Source organism: Staurois parvus, unplaced genomic scaffold, assembly GCF_062004578.1.
Source record: "Staurois parvus isolate SC_StPar_1 unplaced genomic scaffold, SC_StPar_1.0 ptg000542l, whole genome shotgun sequence".
NCBI classification, from domain to species: domain Eukaryota; kingdom Metazoa; phylum Chordata; class Amphibia; order Anura; family Ranidae; genus Staurois; species Staurois parvus.
The window spans coordinates 776059-796246 of NW_028318338.1; the positions used below are offsets into that span (position 1 = coordinate 776059).

The 20188-nt window shown below is 40.1% G+C and overlaps 1 protein-coding gene and 1 long non-coding RNA gene across 2 annotated transcripts in view; one reads left to right on the forward strand and one right to left on the reverse strand.

Moving 5' to 3' along the window:
• Nucleotides 1–13091, reverse strand: part of LOC149451376 (uncharacterized) — a 32470-nt gene extending 19379 nt beyond the window's left edge. Inside the window, exons 1-2 of the long non-coding RNA XR_016315041.1 lie at nucleotides 12976–13091; nucleotides 3737–3797 (exon numbers count right to left, since the gene is read on the reverse strand). This is a non-coding gene — a long non-coding RNA (uncharacterized LOC149451376). The remainder of the gene's footprint in view (nucleotides 1–3736; nucleotides 3798–12975) is intronic.
• Nucleotides 13092–13279: 188 nt separating this feature from the next.
• SIX1 (SIX homeobox 1) lies at nucleotides 13280–19699 on the forward strand. Its single transcript, XM_089690772.1, has 2 exons — nucleotides 13280–14081; nucleotides 18836–19699. The coding sequence occupies exons 1-2, from the start codon at nucleotides 13522–13524 to the stop codon at nucleotides 19128–19130; spliced, it is 855 nt and encodes a 284-aa protein (XP_089546898.1). The 5' UTR covers nucleotides 13280–13521; the 3' UTR covers nucleotides 19131–19699.
• The last annotated feature ends 489 nt before the right edge of the window (nucleotides 19700–20188 follow it).

The window sequence follows — 20188 nt, forward strand, 5'->3', positions numbered from 1 at the left end:
AGTGTCACAGACTATTAACGTCAGCGGCCATGCTCTTCGAGGAAAATGAGCTTGCAGGCTTCACCCCACAAGGGCAAATTCTTCCTTCCTCTATGGCTGCAGGGGCCTTTTCCTGACTGGTAATTAAACAGTTAAAGCTAGCATGGAGCGTGCCTACTGAATACACTGCGCCTATGGCTAATTAGATTAGATAGGATAGCTTCATATTTATTTTCAACAGACATGCTAAGAAGCAGGCATGTCTCCAGTGTATGCACATTTTAAGCATGCCCGGGTATCAGTTCCTTGGTTATATGTAATTAAAAACACACACAATATATATTGAAAATGTGGCCATGTGCTTATATTGTGAGATACATAATACTCATATATGAATTTGTAAAATAAAATTAAAAAAAATAAAATTATATATATATATAGATATAATTTTATTTTTATTTTTTATTATAAATATATATATTAACATATATTTGAAATGTATTGAATGTGTGTATATGCATACAATATACCTAATATATATTCTATCTACAGTATCTATCTATTATATTGTGTATATATACTATATTTTTTTTTATTTTTATATATATATATATATATATATATATATATATATATATATATATATATACACATATACACACAGTATATATATATATATATTTTTATATATATATATATATATATATATATACTCATGGGTGAGTCACACTTGTTTTAGTTCCAATAGTTCCAACAACAAAACTGGACTTCCAAATTAAGCAGGCTCCATACGTACTGCTTCCATAAAATCAATCAAGAGATATGGAGTCCAGATACTCTCTGTACTTGTATATCCAAGGGCACATATTTACATATCACATTAAAGCAATGCAACCAGATTTTGAGTTCATGCTCTTTTTCAAGCCAAACTTTCACTTGTTTTGTGATCTTATAGTGAAAAAGTAGACAGGGGTATGTATAAAAGGGTGTTGTTCTGTTCCTAAAGCTGGCCATACATGGATGAAAGTTCTGAATTTCACTTCATATATGGGCTAGCTGGTGTACACAAGTTGATTACAGATCAACTTGTGTACAATCAGCCTCCCAGGTTTTTCACAAAAAATTAGTGCTGCTGTCTTTAGCCAGCAACACTGATCATTGTATTCTGGCGGCAGGAAGGCTCCCCACCAGCAGAACACAAAATCGCTGCAGGAAGGATTCCCCCATCGGCCCCGAGTATGTTGATGAGCGAATCGGCTTATCAGCCTAAGGCTGGTCATACAGTACATTTTTATTGTTCAACCAGCACATTGAACTGAAAAAAAATGTGTAGCTAGATGTCTAATTACAGCATTGGGAGGGGATAAATAAAATAAATAAGGGAGTTGCTGGGGGCTGCAGATCATTGGTGATAGTTACTGGTGATTTATAAGTGGGGTTAAAAGGATAATGAAGATTTGTTTCTTATGTACAGTATATGGCACATCGATATATACAGCGATCAGCCATAACTTTATGACCACCGGCATCTAAAAATCGGTAGAGTATACAGTATTAGGCAGCAAGTAAACATGTTGTCCCTGAAGTTGATGTGTTGAAAGCAGAAAAAATGGAAATCACAGATTGTTGTGTATGGGGCTTTTTAGCAGCAGACCAGTCAGGGTGCCCATGCTGCCCCGTGTCCACAGCCAAAAGCACATACAATAGGCATGTGGGCATCTGAACTGGACCACATAGCAATATAAGAAGGTATGTAGTAGTGGAAAACCCAGTCACTCCTGCGCTTGGGGTTGGACTCAATGTCAGTAAGACCACATATGGAAATACTTAGGATATGCACGCATTGCTGCCCTCAAGAACCAGAGGAGTCCAAAGTAATGAATAAAGAAAAACAAACAGAGGGCACACCAGCCTAGTGCATTACCTTAAAAGTGTTTAATAAATGTAAATAATAAGTATTTCCCAGCAAAACATTGCCCAAAGTAATGTTCTCTGAGGAAGAGGCTAGTCCTCGAAACGCATCAGCCTTTTGGATGTCCAGAGTTCTCACTACAGATAGAAATGCAGTGTGAATTGGACAGAGCTGTTTCTTTATGATGTGCCTTTTATTTATTGATCATTTGTGAGTATAATACTTAGTATTTACATTTATTAAACACTTTTAAGGTAATGCACTAGGCCGGTGTGTCCTCTGTTTGTTTTTTTCTATTCAATAGAAGAAGGTGGCCTGGTCCATTGAATCACATGGCACCAGGATGCAGTATTGAAAGAAGGCAAGCCAGCAAAGGCAGTGTCAACACTTTGAACATTGCTTTGGGCAATGTTTTGCTGGGAAACCTTTGGTCCTGCCATTCATGTGAATGGTACTTGACATATACAGTGTACCACCTACCTAAACATTGTTGCTGACCAAGTATATTCCTTCAAGTAAACATTATTCTCTGATGGCAGGGGACTCTTTCCACAGAATAATGCACCCTACCACTCTAGAAAAATGGTTTGAAAGACACAACAAGTTCAAAGTGTTGACTCAATCCATTGAGCATTTGTTGGATAAGCTTGAAAATCAAGTCGGATCCATGGAAGCCCCCCCTCGGGTTTAAAGGATCTGCTACTAACTGCTTGGTGCCATATAACACAGCATACCTTCAGAGGTCTAGTGGTGTCCATGCCTTGAAGGGTCAAGGCTGTTTTGGAAGCAAAACGGGGACCTACTCAATATCTATTAGATTGTAAGCTCTTATGAGTAGGGCCCTCCTAGTCCTCTTGTTTTGATTGTATTGTATTGTAGCTCTACTGTCTCCCTTTATATTGTAAAGTGCTGCACAAACTGTTGGCGCTATATAAGTCCTGTGTAAGAATAATAATAATAATAATTAGGTGGGTGCCCATTAAATTATGGCTGATCTGTGTATATAAAATTTGAATAAACATATTCTGATATGTTAGATATCATTATCAAGTTATGCACTCAAATACCTGTTGCTGTATGGTATTAAAATGATATAAGATGGTATGGTACAGTATGGGTAAAAGGATCAGGAAGATTGGTAGTATATTAATAATATTAAACACATATTCTGAGATGTTAGACATCAATATCATCATTATTCGCTTGAATGCCTATTGATTTAATAACATAAAGAGGAAAGCAGCAGTGTTGGATAACTGTTCAGACACCGAAGTATTCATTTACAGTGGTTTAGCAGACAGGACTATCCATAGCTGGCATCTGATTGGTTGCTATGGTTTGGGATACTTCACGGCTGCTTACATAGTGGTAAAACCATGTGTCTGTAATAGGGGTATAGGAGATGACTGGTAATTATCATGGATTGTGTTGCATACCAGCTTTTTTAATTAACACAAGAAAGCTGTTTGGTATCCTGGAGTTTTTGTTTAATACAGAAAGACTTATTTTGGTAAAATGATACAATAAAAACTATCGAACTATTGGCATATTTTGTGGTGTATTCAAGTGGATCTGTCACAAATAAATGAGATCATTCTAATGTGGAGCAGAATGCAAAAAAACTCAAAATTGTAGAAAAAAAATTGTGCTGTTATTGCAAAGCAATGGAGCTTCGTGTCTGGAAACAGCAATTATTCAGCTTGGCTCCACTCACTGCTGGTAGACTTAAAGTGTAGTTCCACATTTGCAGTCTAAATTTAAGAACAACTCCCCTGTATGTATAGTGGGTGTTCCCATTCACACAGTATACCTACAAATAGTTCAAAAACATACTGTATAAATTACCTTTCAAGTTATTTCTTTGGAGCAGGTTTGTACATAGGACTCTATAGACAACTTCTATTGCCTAAAATACATGGAAATATGAAGATAAAAGACAAAGTGAGGGAGTTTTTATGTGCATTAGCATACTATATACCACACAAGCCCTGATATATTTAACCCTTTGTTATGACAGACAGTGTGCTAATCTAGTTTATAACTAATAATGATTTTTGCCAGCACAGTACATACAAGATTTATTATGGCAAATATAACTCTGCATCCCCCTCCTTAACATTACATAGAAGAGAGCTAAATAACATATTTAGTAAGTAAAAGTTTGTTATGTGCTCCTATTCCCACAGCATACCGAAAAAAACAATTGTGTGCATCTAGTTTACAACTGATACTGAGATTTACTACCACCGTACAGACAGGGTTTAAGGCAAACAAAATCCCCCAGCCCCTTCCTTACATTATCTAGAAGAGGAGAGCTAAACAAGATTTTATTTAGCAAGTAAAAAGGTAAGCAGTAAATATTAAATATATATTTTAAAAAATATGTTATGTGAATAGGAACATGTAATTGTTTACTTTTTGCTAATTACTCTGATGATTGAATAGATGCACACTGCAGCACTGATTTATTTAGGTAAGATTCACTTTTACAGATTCCTGTTTATCACCCAGGGGCGGACTGACCATTTGGAAACTCGGGCACTGCCCGAGGGCCCGGGGTCAGTAGGGGGCCCCATGAGATGCCCCTGGTACCTTTTTCATAGGCTTTTTTGAGTTTGGGCAAGGACACAGGGGCCTCATGATCCCCTATTGCCCGGGGGCCCCGTGAGTTGTCAGTCCGCCCCTGGTATCACCTATAATAATCTTTGTAGGATTCAGCATAATCATTTATGTAAATAATGAGATTATCATGTATAATGTAATTGTCCACTTCAGTACCTGTGTATTACACAGTATACTGTATATAAAGTGTGTGTATATATGTATATACTATATATAAACTGGAGAGTGCAAAATCTGGTGCAGCTCTGCATGGCAGCCAATCAGCTTCTAACTTTAGCTTATTCAATTGAGCTGTGACAAGAAAAAAGGAAGCTGATTGGTTTCTATGTGTCCTGTCAAGGTAATGCCTGTCAAGGCATGGACACCTCTAGACCTCTGAAGTTATGCCATAGTATCCAAAGCCATCAATAGCAGATACTTTTAGTCCTGTGAGTTCCGAGATGGAGCCTCCATGGATCAGACTTCCCATAGTGCATCCTGGTGCCATCTCTTCCCCAGGTAAGTGATGCCAATGTGCTCGGCCATCCACACGATTCATTAGACTGAGCCACCGTCTCACATTGCTCCATGGTCTAGTTCTGATGCTCAGTTTTGGAGTTGCTCTGGCCCAGTCATCTAGCCACTACAATTTGGCACTTGAATCCTTACAGTTGTCCATTTTTTCTGCTTTAAACCTTTGAACACATCAACCCCTGGGGCAACATGTTCACTTGCTGCCTAATATATCCCAACCGCCTTTAGGTGTCATTGTAACAAGATACCTGTCAGTGGTCCTAATGTAATGGCTGTGGGTGTATATATTTATATATTAAATATGAATATTTAAATATGAAATCACCTTTCATTAGTCTGCCAGAACTAAATGACTGAAACCAATACCTACTGTAGATAATATGAACTAATAATTTTGCTCATGTTACTGGCAGGAGTTGGTCCATAGTTTCCCAAAGCTGAATGGTCGGATATATAGGAACAATCCAACATGGGCTCACTCACAAAATATTTTCTGATTATCATGATGCAGCACTGAATGGGCTAAGACCCCAAATGTTTATTTTAAACTCTAATTCAGCAATTATGTCTTCCAACAGCCTGGGGCTCTATGGAGGCCATCTCTCTAGAACAATGGAACCAACATCTCCAAGTCATCCCAGGCAAAGCGAGAAGAGTTGTGGTCCCTTTCATTCACCTTTTTGGTTTTTGTTTGTACAGGTGCTTATTCACCAATCATCCTAGCTGATTAGGGTGTCCTATGTAAGGTGGCCAATGATGGTCAGATGTCTAAGAGTGACAAACAATGACACTTATGCCTGTCTGCAAGTGAGACATGTGCCACTGAGATCCACTATGTTCTTCTTCCATTAGTCAGCTGTCAGATAATGGATTTGGCATGTATAGGGTGAAATTTATTACCTTTTCTCAGAAAAGTAAACACATTTTTGCTTGCAAATAAAATTTAAAAAGTATCCCAGTGTGATAATTGTTCCCAAAGAGTACTTTACTTCTGCAAGACTAATAATCATCACAGGTGGTACTCAAACTGGTCACCTCGTCTGCTTTCACTGGGCTGGGTATGGCCCTCCAGAGTTTCTAGATTTGTAGCATTACTGTTATTTCAAGCTGCGGACCACGAACAGCCCTGCAGATAAATGTCCAGGGACCTGGAGGGCTTATTTGGAGAGAAAATACAAGTGCCTATTGTTTTGGCAAGCCTGGGTCTGTGACACAGGCGCTAGTGGGCACTGCTCCTCTGCTGCAAGGAGGATCCGGTGTCACATTGCAGATTCCCACTGAAGATAAGGAAATGTGATCTAGTTTACAGAACAGCAAGTGGTTGGGAAGGAGGAGGAGGAAAAAAAAACCTTTCAAACCCAAAGCTCATTTACTAATGGACTGGTTTTGTGTTACCCGGCCTAGTGTACGGGAATGGCCACAGAGATGAATAATCTGCAAAGCTTCTAATCAACCCTCTCTAACTGTCCTTTGGATGCAGGTCTGGTACTTAATTTATACAGTAGGTACCACAGCACAGACCTAGAGCAAACAGTGCTTCTTTACATCATGCAAATAGGATGTTCACAAGAATTTTCAGATAGAAAATGATAATAAAAAATTAAGTAAAATAAAATACACACATATACACATGCACACACACATATTACATATTGTATACAAACAGTATGTATTTGTTGTCAACCGTGCAAATGATTAAGAATAGCTAAGTAGTTTTACAAGTTGTTGTTATGACATTAGACCCCCCAAAGTGTCTCTGTTGTTTATATAATTATGTATCTAACCCTAAAATGTAATATGTTGCACCCTACCAGCCAGTAACACATGTCCTGTCTTAGGGTGGCTATGCTCACTCCTCCACTGTATCTCCATTGGAATAACATAGCCACCCTTGGACAGCAGCGTTGTCAATCTGTGGGGAAGGTAGTGTTAGATTGACTCATAGATTTTGATGGCCTTTAAATAGGTGACCAACAAATTAAAGCCTAACTCCAGCTAAAAAAATTTTAATGCAAATACAAAAACTGTTTTTTTTATCATCTTTTGATAAAGGTTTTTGCTTAATGACTAAAAACAGACCATTGTAAGCACCCTTATCAGTGTTATATGGTTTGCCTCAACCATCTGTTACTTTTGCTGGACAGCTTTGTCTGTTAAATTAAGTTGAAAAATAGAAGTTGAAAAGTTGTTCACTCTACAAAGAGATTATTAATAACCCGAGTTCACTCTGAATACCCAGTCACATGTAAGGGAAATTAGAAAAATTTGATTTTTGCTAGGATTGTGATAGGTTTATTAATTTGAACACTGGTTTTGTTTCATTTACTAAACTCAGTGAATGTTCACGTTGCCAAATGAACAACCTGTGCTCTAATAAACTCTGTTGTCCTTAGAGCCATGAACAGCCAGGCTGATCTCAAACTGTGGAGCATTGTGCAACATTTAGGCTAGGTTCACATCTGTGCGGCTCTGCAAACCATAGTTTGTGCGGTCATGGCAGCCTATTCATTTTCATGGGCTGCCATGCCTACTGAAATGAAGGGAAAAGGTCTCTGCAGCATTTAAGAAATTGCAGCCCGCACGGGAACTGCAAGTGAAGTGCTGGAGAGATTTCCAATGCGTGTGGTGTGTCATTAGCATTAATGGCACCCATACTCATCTGCTGCATTTTTCTGTGTGGGCGGTTGCAGCAGTAATCACCCGCACAGACGGGAACCTAGCCCACGGCCATATTAACAGGTTGCATTGAGATACAAACACATTACTGCAAGGTGGTGCCATTTACCTTGAATGCCTTCCCAAGACATTTCTGTTGTATCTCCCCGTGACACAAGGTAGCACACTACCATGTGTTGTAGGGCACCAGATTGCTAAGGTATGGTGTACACACCTTTTTATGAACTTTTTGGTTCATTAAGCATTCCATTAATATGACTGGGCCACCTTACTATACCAAGCAGCTGTAAAAGGGCCTTTAGGTAGCACTTCACTGTTTGCAGCAACCATCAAATAAATACCAAAGCCAAATCAGGCTAACAAGTGAAAGTCACCATTAATGGCCAATACTCAAATATGGAAAAATATTTTTTTCTTCCTTTATGCACAGCCTGATTTGGCCTACAAAATTTGCATGGCCTGTAAATATCTGCATGGTTGGCCAGTTTGGGGAACATATAGCAGATGATGAGCATCAATCAATCTTCCCTACTATCTGTATTTCCCTTGAATATTCTGAAGCATGGACTGAATGTTTCAGCGAACATCCAGATGTGATCACTAAATATTTTTACAAGGGTCTACTTCCAACTCTTCATTGATCTATGGACTCATACACAAAGATTGTAAACTGTTGCATTGTACAGAAATCCATTCCTGTGTATGAGCAGCTATGGTACAATTCAAACATTACAAGTCAAACAACTTCCAATAATGTTGTAATGGTGAAAATGAAAGATACTCCAAAAAAACAGCAGCCAGAGAAACCAAACACTAAAGCAGTGAGTCAGCCCAGAGTGTCAGGTCAGTGGCCTTGTGCACAGCAGCTGTGTACACCTGCATAGCCTTGTGTCTAATGCTGGCTAATGCTGCATCCCTGTTATCTGTGCAGTAGAAAAGACTACTTAACAAATTAAAATTAGCAGATAAAAACTGGACTGTATCATGAACCACAGCAAATGAAAAATAGGATTTCCACCTATAGCAACCCACTATTTCTAGTTATTTAATCAATTCACAAAGAAAAGCTCAAGTATGGTAATTTTACCCATGCAACTGCAAGTTTCAAATCTCATTGGACTCAGCTGAAAAGAACTGTCACTTTTTTCTTATCCTGGTGTTGAGTCTGTTGTGCTGAAAAGTTATGAAAAAAAGGATTAAACATGCCTTCTATAGGCACCAGCCTACCATAGCCATTAGAACTATGTATACATACACACATACATAATCATCACATCTGCTCATACACATGGGCTGTGACTGTACTGCTAAAGTACAAGGCACTGAGAATATGTAATAGCTAGACTTCGACAGTAAATCAGGCTGCAGTACATATTACCCATCTACTGTAATGCTCCATTCAGGCACAGCCATACAAATCTGGGCTTATAGAGGACATTATATATATAAATATCCTGTAATCCAGCAGGGTTTAGCCTGACCTACATTTTATAGCTATTAGCATATACCCGGTCCCTTTGCAGGTAATTCAATCCCAGGCACAATATTTTATAGGATTAACAGGAAAGAAACCCTATTTTAGGAGCCAAGAGGGCTGGGGGCTCAGAGCACTCCTCTTGCACACTTGTTCCAGACTTCAGCCTGGGGTAGAGGGAACAGAACTGGTTCCGCTCTCACAGCTGCCTTGTCAATAAAGATCTACTCCAAGAGGGCACATTCCTCTCTGGCAGGGCAGGCACAGCATCAGAGCACTCCCAACAAAAGAAAGAATACTCACTCTGGGAGATATACTGTATATATATATATATATATATATATATATATATATATATAATTTATATGTATTATTACAAGTACTTATATAGCACTGTCAATTTACACAGTGCTTTACATATATATATAGTACATTCACATCAGTCCCTAACCCTCAAGGAGCGTACAATCTAAGGTCCCTAACTTACATTCATGCATACACATACTAAGGCCAATATAGACAGGATCCAATTAACCTACCAACATGTCTTTAGGGTGTGGAATGAAACTGGAGTACCCAGAGGAAACCCACGCAGGCACAGGGGGGACATGCAAACTCCAGGCAGGTGATGCTGTGGTTGGGATTCAAACCAATGACCCTAGTACTGCCAGGCAGAAGTGCTAACCATTTAGCCACTGTGCTGCCCATATATATATATGTATATATATATATTTATATATATATTTATATTTATAAAAGATGTTAAATAAATATATAAATATAGCACAGTGGCTAAATGGTTAGCACTTCCACCTGGCAGTACCAGGGTCGTTGTTTCAAATCCCAACCATGGCACCACCTGCCTGGAGTTTGCATGTTCTCCCTGTGCCTGTGTAAGTTTCCTCCAGGTACTCTGGTTTCCTCCGACACTCCAAAGAAATGCTGGTAGGTTAATTGGCTCCTGTCTAAATTGGCCCTAGTATATGAATGTAAGTTAGGGACCTTACGCCACTTGACGGTTAGGGACTGATGTGAATGTGTAATACATATATAAAGTGCTGTGTAAATTTATGGCGCTATATAAGTACCTGTAATAAATTATATATATATATATATATATATATATATATATATATGTATAGTTCCAAGGGCAGCCACCAAACTCTATGTTCTATGTGTGAGATATGCTTATCCTCTAAGAAATCTATAAAAATCCAAAGGAAGTATAGACACACTCACATGTGTTGCAGATGAGATAGATTAATTATTGACAATAAAATACTGTTGCTTTGATATCCTCTGCAAGAGGACCTGTGAGTGTCTGTATGTATACCTCTTATTTACAGCGTATATATACACACATCACACATACACACTTACACTTCATTTGTTTTCCTTTTAGGCATGCAATGGGGCTTATTTACTAAAGGAGTAGGCACTATTCACTTTGCAAATGGTCTCCTCCCTTAGCTTAAAACCTAATCAAGAAAATAACAAGCAGGATTTTTTTCCTGCTTATGATTGGGTGATTGAAGTAAACACAGGCTCACCTTATTTACTAAGTTCAGTGAACATTCACTTTGCAAAGTGAACAATTTTTATTTCTTTGCAAAGAGAAAATCCCCTTAGCATAGTAACTAAGGGGAAGCAGTGTTGACTTTGAATGCTCAATGATGTGTGAGGGATACAAACATAGATTCACACATTGCACTAGTAATAATAAACGTGTAGACATCATTTTTTAGTGTTGCTGACAAATCCTGGATTTTTGTCTTGACATGATATAGAAGGATACACACTGTGGATTACTTGGGTAGACATGCATTGTATTGTCATCGTGGCTATATGAAATAATAATAATAATGATAATGATGAGTGCATGTTCTACTCCCACTGATAATACTGTCATTCACACACAATTTTCGGTCATAAAAAAGGGATATTGAAATAGTAAATCCTTATCTATTCTACATGATCATTGTGGAAATGCAGCAGAGTTCCTCCGCTGGGTATGTGGAGTCCTGCACGGTTCACCCCACTGCTCACAACGTATCGATGCCCCCGACTATTGCCTATAGATCATCCATTCCACATGAGGAAAAGGAGGTGCAGGCAATGACAGACACCTCTGGTCCTTTCTGCCACCTCTCAGTCCTTATCTCCCAGCATTGTTCTCATCACATCACCTCGCCTGCTACCAACAAAAGATTAGCTTTGTTTACAAAAGGGCTAATTGTTTGGGAGATCTATTTTAATAATTGCTTTCAAACAAGTTGTGCTAATGAGGATTAGTATAATTAGACTGAGAATTCTTTGTGTAATTTTACTAAATACTCCTTCTTCATACACCAAAGGAGGGAAAACTAATGAATGACGTTCCTGGGAATATTCTGATGTCGTTGTACTGGAAAAATGTGATGTCAGGGCTTGTGTGTCCTCCATACAGTCCCATATAGTCCCAGACAAAACCATGTATTGTGATACATCATATAGTATACAGTCATCACAGCTCTGTCTACATGTTCCTGGATGAATATATCCATAGTGACCACACAGAGCTTCTCCTGAAACATGGTATCCCTATCACTACTTTCTCTACTTTCTTTATATAAATATATATATATATATATATATATATATATATATATCTCATCGACGATTTACTAAATAACTGAGATTGTTCACTAAAAAAGGGGTGAATATTCACTTCAGTCATCCCATCACGTTATAAGTGAATACGTTTTTAGTGACTTCATCTGCACATAATCTATAATTGGATAACTGCTGTCAATCTTCACCATTTTTTAGTAGAGATTTGTGACTCCTTTTGTAAATCAGCTTCATAGTGTGTGTAAGTTCGATGTACAGGATATAGGTAAAGATAGAGACAGATAGATAGATAGATAGATAGATAGATAGATAGATAGATAGATAGATACATAGATAGATCAATGATAGATAGATAGATAGATAGATAGATAGATAGATAGATAGATAGATAGATAGACAGACAGATAGATAGATAGATAGATAGATAGATAGATAGATAGATAGATAGATAGATCGATGATAGATAGATAGACAGATAGATACTATTACAATAAAACAATTTTTAAAATGTTTATGTGTGTGTGTGTTCTATACCTATACAGATACTATAGACAGACACTATACTCTAGATAGGGAGATAGACAGACTATTCTATAATACTATAGTATAATTGTATAATAAAAAATGGTATATCTGTTTGTATGATATAAATAAAAGCACATACCTATACAGATAGATAGATGCTATACTGTAGATGGATACACGGATACAGAGACATATATACAGTATATATATACAGGGTTTATATAGCACCAACAGTCTGAACAGTATTTTACAATATATGGGGAGACATTACAGCAGTTACAATAAATTACAAGAGGCCCTGCTCATAATGGCTTACAATCTAATATATATATATAGTATTTATTTATTTTATATATATATGATATAGGTACAATTACATATGCAGACAGTATACTGTATCTAGGTAGATGTCTATGTGGATGTATCCATGGATGTGCAGGCAGTATACAATGGTGTAGTATATATATAATATCTATATCTCCTCTCTATGCCATGTGATACTTCTATAGATGTGTGATTCCAGACAGTATGTTCGTGGCTCTTCCATCCATAGTGTGCAGGGTGAAGCTCCTGCCTGGGTGAATGATGTATGTGTATTCGCCAGCTATTCATCAGGTCATGTTTTATTCATGGGAAGCATTAAGGTAATGAAATAGCAGCTCACCTGAGATGGACAATGACATTTTGTGATTTTTTTCCTCCCACAGCCCGGCCGTCCTAATTGATTTGTGCAGAGATGAGTCTTTGGTCCCCTTAGGTGATACTTGAGAAGGGTGTCATGTTGCGGGGGCCCTGACGTGTCTCCCCCCGGAGGGCAGCATCATCATCATCATCACCACCCCCCTGCCCCCCCCCCCCCCCCTCCACAGTCTGCGCTCCATCTATGCTCTCCCGGACTCAGCCTGCCCCCTGCCTGCGCAGCCAATCAGCGCTCGCTCCAGCCCGGAGCTTTAAGGAGGCTTCTACAGGAAAGGACTTAGCAAACTTTCTTCCAAAGCTGCAACATCTCCCCGGAGCCGAGCTGAGCGCATCGCCCGGCAGGATCTGTCCCCCGGCAGGATCTATCCCCCAGTCCGGCAGGATCTGTCCCTCGTCCCGGCAGGATCTGTCCCAGTCCCGGCAGGATCTGTCCCCCCATCGCTTGGCTGACTTGTATGTCCGGAGCTGCTGGGCCCCGCGTCCGCCGGCGTCGTCCCAGGCACCCCGAGCCATGTCTATGTTGCCTTCGTTTGGCTTCACCCAGGAGCAAGTAGCCTGCGTGTGCGAGGTGCTGCAGCAAGGGGGCAACCTGGAGCGTCTGGGCAGGTTCCTGTGGTCCCTGCCGGCCTGCGATCACCTCCACAAGAACGAGAGCGTGCTGAAAGCCAAGGCGGTGGTGGCCTTCCATCGGGGCAACTTCCGGGAGCTCTACAAGATCCTGGAGAGCCACCAGTTCTCCCCCCACAACCACCCCAAGCTGCAGCAGCTGTGGCTCAAGGCGCACTACGTGGAGGCCGAGAAGCTGCGGGGCAGACCCCTGGGGGCGGTGGGCAAGTACCGGGTCAGGAGGAAATTCCCCCTTCCGAGGACCATCTGGGACGGAGAGGAGACCAGCTACTGCTTCAAGGAGAAGTCCCGGGGGGTGCTGAGAGAGTGGTATGCCCACAACCCCTACCCCTCCCCCCGGGAGAAGAGGGAACTGGCCGAGGCCACTGGACTCACCACCACCCAGGTCAGCAACTGGTTCAAGAACCGGAGGCAGAGGGACCGGGCAGCCGAGGCCAAGGAGAGGTAAGTGGCCACCACTGGGATCCGAGGGGGGAGGGGAGCTGGAGGAGGCACGTTCTTCTGGGGCTTTTAGTATCCAAAAACACATTCCTACCAAAAGCCTGAGATCTGTGTTCTCCTTCAGGGGGGTCACCAGCTTCACAGAAGCTCTGTATTACCTTGTATTATCCTGAGATCCCCAACATCTGTGTTCTCCTCCTTCAGGGGGGGTCACCCCCTTTACCTGTTATCATCCTGAGATCCCCGACATCTGTGTTCTCCTTCAGGGGGGTCACCAGCTTCACATAATCTCTATATTACCTTTTATTATCCTGAGATCCCCGACATCTGCATTCTTCCTCCTTCAGGGGGTCACCCCCCTTTACCTGTTATCATCCTGAGATCCCCGACATCTGTGTTCTTCTCCTTCAGGGGGTCACCCCTTTACCTGTTATCATCCTGAGATCCCCGACATCTGTGTTCTCCTTCAGGGGGGTCACCAGCTTCACAGAAGCTCTGTATTACCTTTTATCATCCTGAGATCCCCGACACGTGTTCTCCTCCTTCAGGTGGGTCACCGGCTTCACATAATCTCTATATTACCTTTTATTATCCTGAGATTCCCCGACATCTGCGTTCTTCCTCCGTCAGGGGGGTCACCAGCTTCACATAATCTCTGTATTGCCTTTTATTATCCTGAGATCCCCGACATCTGTGTTCTTCCTCCGATCGTTCCTCAGCTTCACAAAATCTTTTTTTATTATCCTAGAAAAAGCCTGCGATCCTCGAGATCCATGAGATCTGTGTTCTCCACCTTCAGGGGGGTCACCAGCTTCACAGACTTTCTTTATTACCTTGTATTATTCAAAAGATCTTCCTAGCAAAATCCAGAGATCCCTGAGATCTGTGTCCCCTCCTGAGCGATGGTCAGCTTCACAGAGTATTTTTGTTATCCCAAATACCTTCCCAGCAAAGGGGATCTGTCAACATTCTAAGCGGTGATCAGCTTCACAGAATCTCTTTATTATTTGTATTTATCCAAAATACCTTCCTAGCAAAATTCAGAGATCCCCGAGATCTGTGTTCTCCTCCTTCAGGGGGGTCACCAGCTTCACAGAATCTCTTTTATTATCCAAAAGACCTAAACCTCATGTCCCCAGATCTGTGTTCTCTCCTGAGCGATGGTCAGAATCTTTTTGTTATCCCAAATACCTTCCCAGCAAAAGGGATCTGTCATTATTCTAAGCGGTGATCAGCTTCACAGGATCTCTCTATTATTTTTATTTATCCAAAATACCTTCCTAGAAAAATCCAGAGATCCCCGAGATCTGTGTTCTCCTTCTGAAGGGTCATCCGCTTCACAGAATCTCTTTATTATATTTCATCATTCAATACACCTTCCTAATAAAATGGATCTGTCATGGCTCGAAGTGGTGATCAGCGTCACAGAATCTCTTTTTATTATTTTTTCCTTCCTAGCAAAAGCCTGAGATCTGTGTTCTCCCGAGCGCTGGTCAGCTTCTCTCTACATTGCCATCATCTGTACAATAGAAGACATGAGGTCTGATCTGGGGTTTTAGTTTGCTGGATATAATTATTATTAGCTAAAGCTGTCCAGAAAGAAAATTGCCCGGTCTGTTTGTGGGATTTGTTCTCATTCTGAGCAGTGATCCCACAATCTCCCTTTTCTCACCATCTATGCAATGCATGAAACTTGATTGGGATTTTTATTTTCTGGATAAAATTATTAATAGAAAAAAACTGACAGGTCAGGTTCTGGTCGCTGGGATCCGTCCTCATTCTAAACTGTGATCAGCTACACAGACTGTCATTCTTTTATCTACAAAATCTTACTCTCCATTACAATACATGAGACCTGATTCGGGTTTTAGTTTGCTGGATACAATTAATACAGTTATCCAGAAAGAGAATTGCCTGGCCAGGTTCTGGGGTCTGTTCTCATGATGAGCTCTGATCAGCTTCACACTATTTTCCTATACCGTGTTACTATCCAGTGCAATAGATCATTAGATGTTTTGGAGTTTTTGTGCTGGATCCAATTATTATTAGAAAACGTTATCCAGAAAGAGAATTGCTTGGCCAGGTTCTGGGGTCTGTTCTCATGCTGAGCGCTGATCAGCTTCATAGAATCTGCCTTATCCCATCATCTGTGCAATGTTACTATGCAATGCATGAGACCTGATTGGACTTTTAATTTTCTGGATACAATTAATAATAGAAAAAAATCTGACTGATCGGCTTCTGGTCCTTGGGATCTGTCCTCATTCGAAGTGGTAAAAAGCTTCGCAGAATCTCCCTTTTCTCGTTATCTAGATTACTATACATTACAATGCATGAGACCAGATTGGAGTTTTAGATTTCTGGATACAGTTGTCAATAGCAAAAAAGTCTAGAAAAAAACCTGACTGATCAGGTTCTGGTCCCGAGGATGTGCTCCTATTCTAGGCGGCGATCAGCTTCACAGAATCCCCCATTTCTCACATTCTATACAATATTATCACACATTACAATGCATGAGACTTGATGGAGGTTTTAGTTTGCTGGACACAATTAATAATATCAATAAAAGCGCCCGGGTTCTTGTCCCTGAGATCTGTTCTCATGTGATCAGCCTCACAGAATCTCTCCTTTCTCATTATCTATACAATGTTACCTTACTTACATTACAAAGCATTGGACCTGATTGGAGTTTTCGTTTTCTGGATACAGCTGTTAATAACTGCCTTGTCAGGTTCTGGTCACTGGGATCTGTTCTCATTCTGAGCGTCGATCAGCTTCACAAAATCTCTCTTTTCACATCAATGTTACTGTCTCCTACAATACATGAGCTCTGATTGATGGTTTAGCTTCCTAAATACAATTATTAGTATATAAAAAAAAACTGTCTGGCCAGGTTCTTGTCCTTGAGATCTGTTCTCATGTGATCAGATTTACAGAATCTACATTTTCTTATCATCTATACCATATGTTTATTAAAACTGTTTTGTTGGGTCAATTTGCTGGATTCAATTATTAATAGAAAAACAAAACTTAGGCAATGTGAGACTGGGAAGAGCCATTGTGCTTTCATTTCATAATCGCAAGCAAACGCATGCAAGCGCGTGCACCCTGCAGTTATTTATAGATAGCTATTTATAGTTATTTATTTACAGTTTGCAAAATACAGACCAAGGTAATTATTACATGCATAATGAAATACTTCACATTATATGCGCCCAACACCGAGACCCTGTATGTTGGTGCTAGCAGGGCCAGGCAATGAGCAGAATGCTGAAAAGCATGCCACTTCCCCAGCAGATCTACACAGGGCTGTGCCCGGCTCTACCCCCCTCCTGCACTCAGAGATGGACTCACCGTTTGTCGGGGAACATATTGTGGCAGCCACATAAACAAATCCAGAGGTGGCTGTGGAGTCCTGTGTTTGCTTAGCTCACCACTAACTCCTCTGTGGCTGTCAGTGCCGGCCTCCCATGGCTGTATAGAGGAGATCACATTTATCTGGAGCCCCCAGCACATCTAAAGTTTCAGATCTATACTAGAATTTCACAGCATCCACTGGACTCCAGATCTGCTCACCCTGGCCACCCCTGCACACCGATTTTATTTTTTATGTAATGAGGACAAATACAAGGAATTAAAGGACTAATTTGTGTCTAGCCTCTGGGGGAAGACAGACTAATAGAGACGAAGATTTACACTTCACAAAATGACTTGGAGTTGTACGTAAAGCATGAGCACAGGATAATTAAAACAACCTGATTTATAGAATACAAGTGGAATACCCTGATAGTCTGCTGACATGGAAAGCATTGCCTCTGCCTTGCTGGCCATCACTTGGATGGGCGGCTCTGAATTTGGAGACTTTTGTTTTGTTCAAGAAAAAAACCCAGAACTAATTAGTGGAGTAAACAAAGAGTTTCACAATTTAGGATATTGTTGAAAATGTAAAAAAAGACAGATAGAAAAAAGAAAGAAAGAAGGAAGGAAAGACATTTTAAGATAAACTATAGCAAAACGTGGAGGAGGAGAGGAAGACATGAAAAAAAAAAAGACAAAACAAAAACAAACAAAAACACTTTTAAGAAAAGTTTCAAAATGTAGAAAAAAATAGAAAGGAAAAAGAAAGAAAGAAAAAATAAGAAAATAATGAATACTATAGCTAAGAAAGAAAAACGTTTCAGAATTTTGAGTATTGTGAAAAAGTCAAAAATAGATATGGAAAAAGAATACGAGTCGAGAAATTTTAAAAGGAAGAAAAAACAAACAAATAAATAGGTAAAAAGAAAGAAGAGATATATGGAAAAAGGAGTTTCAGAATGTAGGACATTGTGGGAAAAAAGATAATGTGTATTGTATTGTAATGTAATATGTAAGTATGGTAAGAGAAAAAGAAGAAAGGTGAAAGAAAAAAAAAGTTTCAGAATTTTTGGGTATTGTGGAAACGAAAAAAAAATAGATGTGCAAAAAGAATACGAGTTGAGAAATTATAAAAGGAAGAAAAGAGAAACAAATATATAGGAAAAGAGAAAGAAAGAACATATGAATAGAGGATGAATAAAAGAGTTGAAAGAAGTGTGAAGAATGTAAAACAAAACAAAAAAAAGAAAGATAAGGAGATAGAAAAGATAAAGCAAGAGAAAGAGAAATAGATGCACAGAGAGAAAACAAAATAAAAATATACAAAAATCAAAAGATTACAAAAAGAAAGAAAATTTTAAAAAGTGACTAAAGTTTCTTCCCCTCTTTTCTTTTCGCAGGGAAAACACGGAAAACAACAACACGTCCAGCAACAAACAGAACCAGCTCTCCCCACTGGATGGAGGCAAATCTCTCATGTCCAGCTCCGAGGAGGAATTCTCCCCCCCACAGAGCCCGGACCAGAACTCAGTCCTCTTACTGCAGGGGAACCTCAGCCACCCCGGGGGCTCCTCATACTCCCTGAGCGCTTTAAGTGCCTCCCAGGGCGGCCACGGGCTCAGCAGCCATCAGCACCAGCTCCAAGACTCTCTCCTGGGACCCCTCACCTCCAGCCTGGTAGATCTAGGATCCTAAACAGACCATGGCCATCCATAGGGACTGCCTGGAGCCCCCAGAGGGACTGCACACTTTACTGTACATAGTGGTTTCAGAGCTCATCTCATGGTACTTAACATGTAAAGACTGAGAAGATAAAGTGACTTTTTTTTATTCCTCTCCTTAAAATAATGCCCCCCCCCCCCTCCCAACGCACCACTGAATGCTCTTATACCCCCCCCCCCCCCAGCTCTTCTGCAATTAGCCAAATGCTGAGGACAGGAGCTAAAGTCTCTCCTCCCGAAATGTCTCCCTCAGCCCATCAACAGCTGTGCCCAGACCTAGGAGATCTCTGCTTTATTTATGAAGATTTCTTTCTTTCTTTCTGCTCTTTGCGCCGACAGCTACACGAAAAGTGGATGAACCTCCAAATGGGGAAAAGAAAAAGACAAAAAAAACAAAAACCACCACTGAAGCCCATCGCAGCTTCTAAAAAGTCAGGGTTCATCCACTTGGAGGAGGTTAAGTTTACATTTTTTTCACATTAGTGGTTTAAAACGATTGCAAAAGTAGTTTATAATAAAATCCAGTATTAGAAAAAGAGATAACGACTTCTGTCTTTTGTTAAAATTTGCGGCAATTCCAACTGCGCCTTCATGTGCGCAAAGACCCCCTTTACCGCAAAGTACAGAGAGTCAAACTCTATATAGTCACAGAGTCCCGAACAAATCATAAAATACAATTCAATACAGCATAGCTACAGTCAGATACAAGTAAAACAGTAAAAAATACATGCATTGCGTGTTAATCAGGCGATAAATATAACGGCGATATATCGATGATTTAAATGCACTGTGTACACACACACCGATCCTTTCTGATAGGATTGAAAGCTGTCAGCAGCAATTCATATCCATAAAATACAAATCAATACAGCATAGCTACAGCCATATACAAGTAAGACAGTAAAAAGCATGCATTGTGTGTTAATCAGGCGATAAATATAACGGCGATATATAGATAAATGCATTGTGTATACACACACTCCGATCCGGTCTGTCAGTATTGAAAGCTGTCAGCAGCAATTCATTTCCATC

Bases quoted from the DNA above. Each gene is read 5' to 3' on its own strand.
- SIX1 (XM_089690772.1), top strand. From the start codon at position 13,522: ATGTCTATGTTGCCTTCGTTTGGCTTCACCCAGGAGCAAGTAGCCTGC. The intron at 14,082-18,835 runs GTAAGTGGCCAC...TTCTTTTCGCAG, and splicing joins GCAGCCGAGGCCAAGGAGAG to GGAAAACACGGAAAACAACA.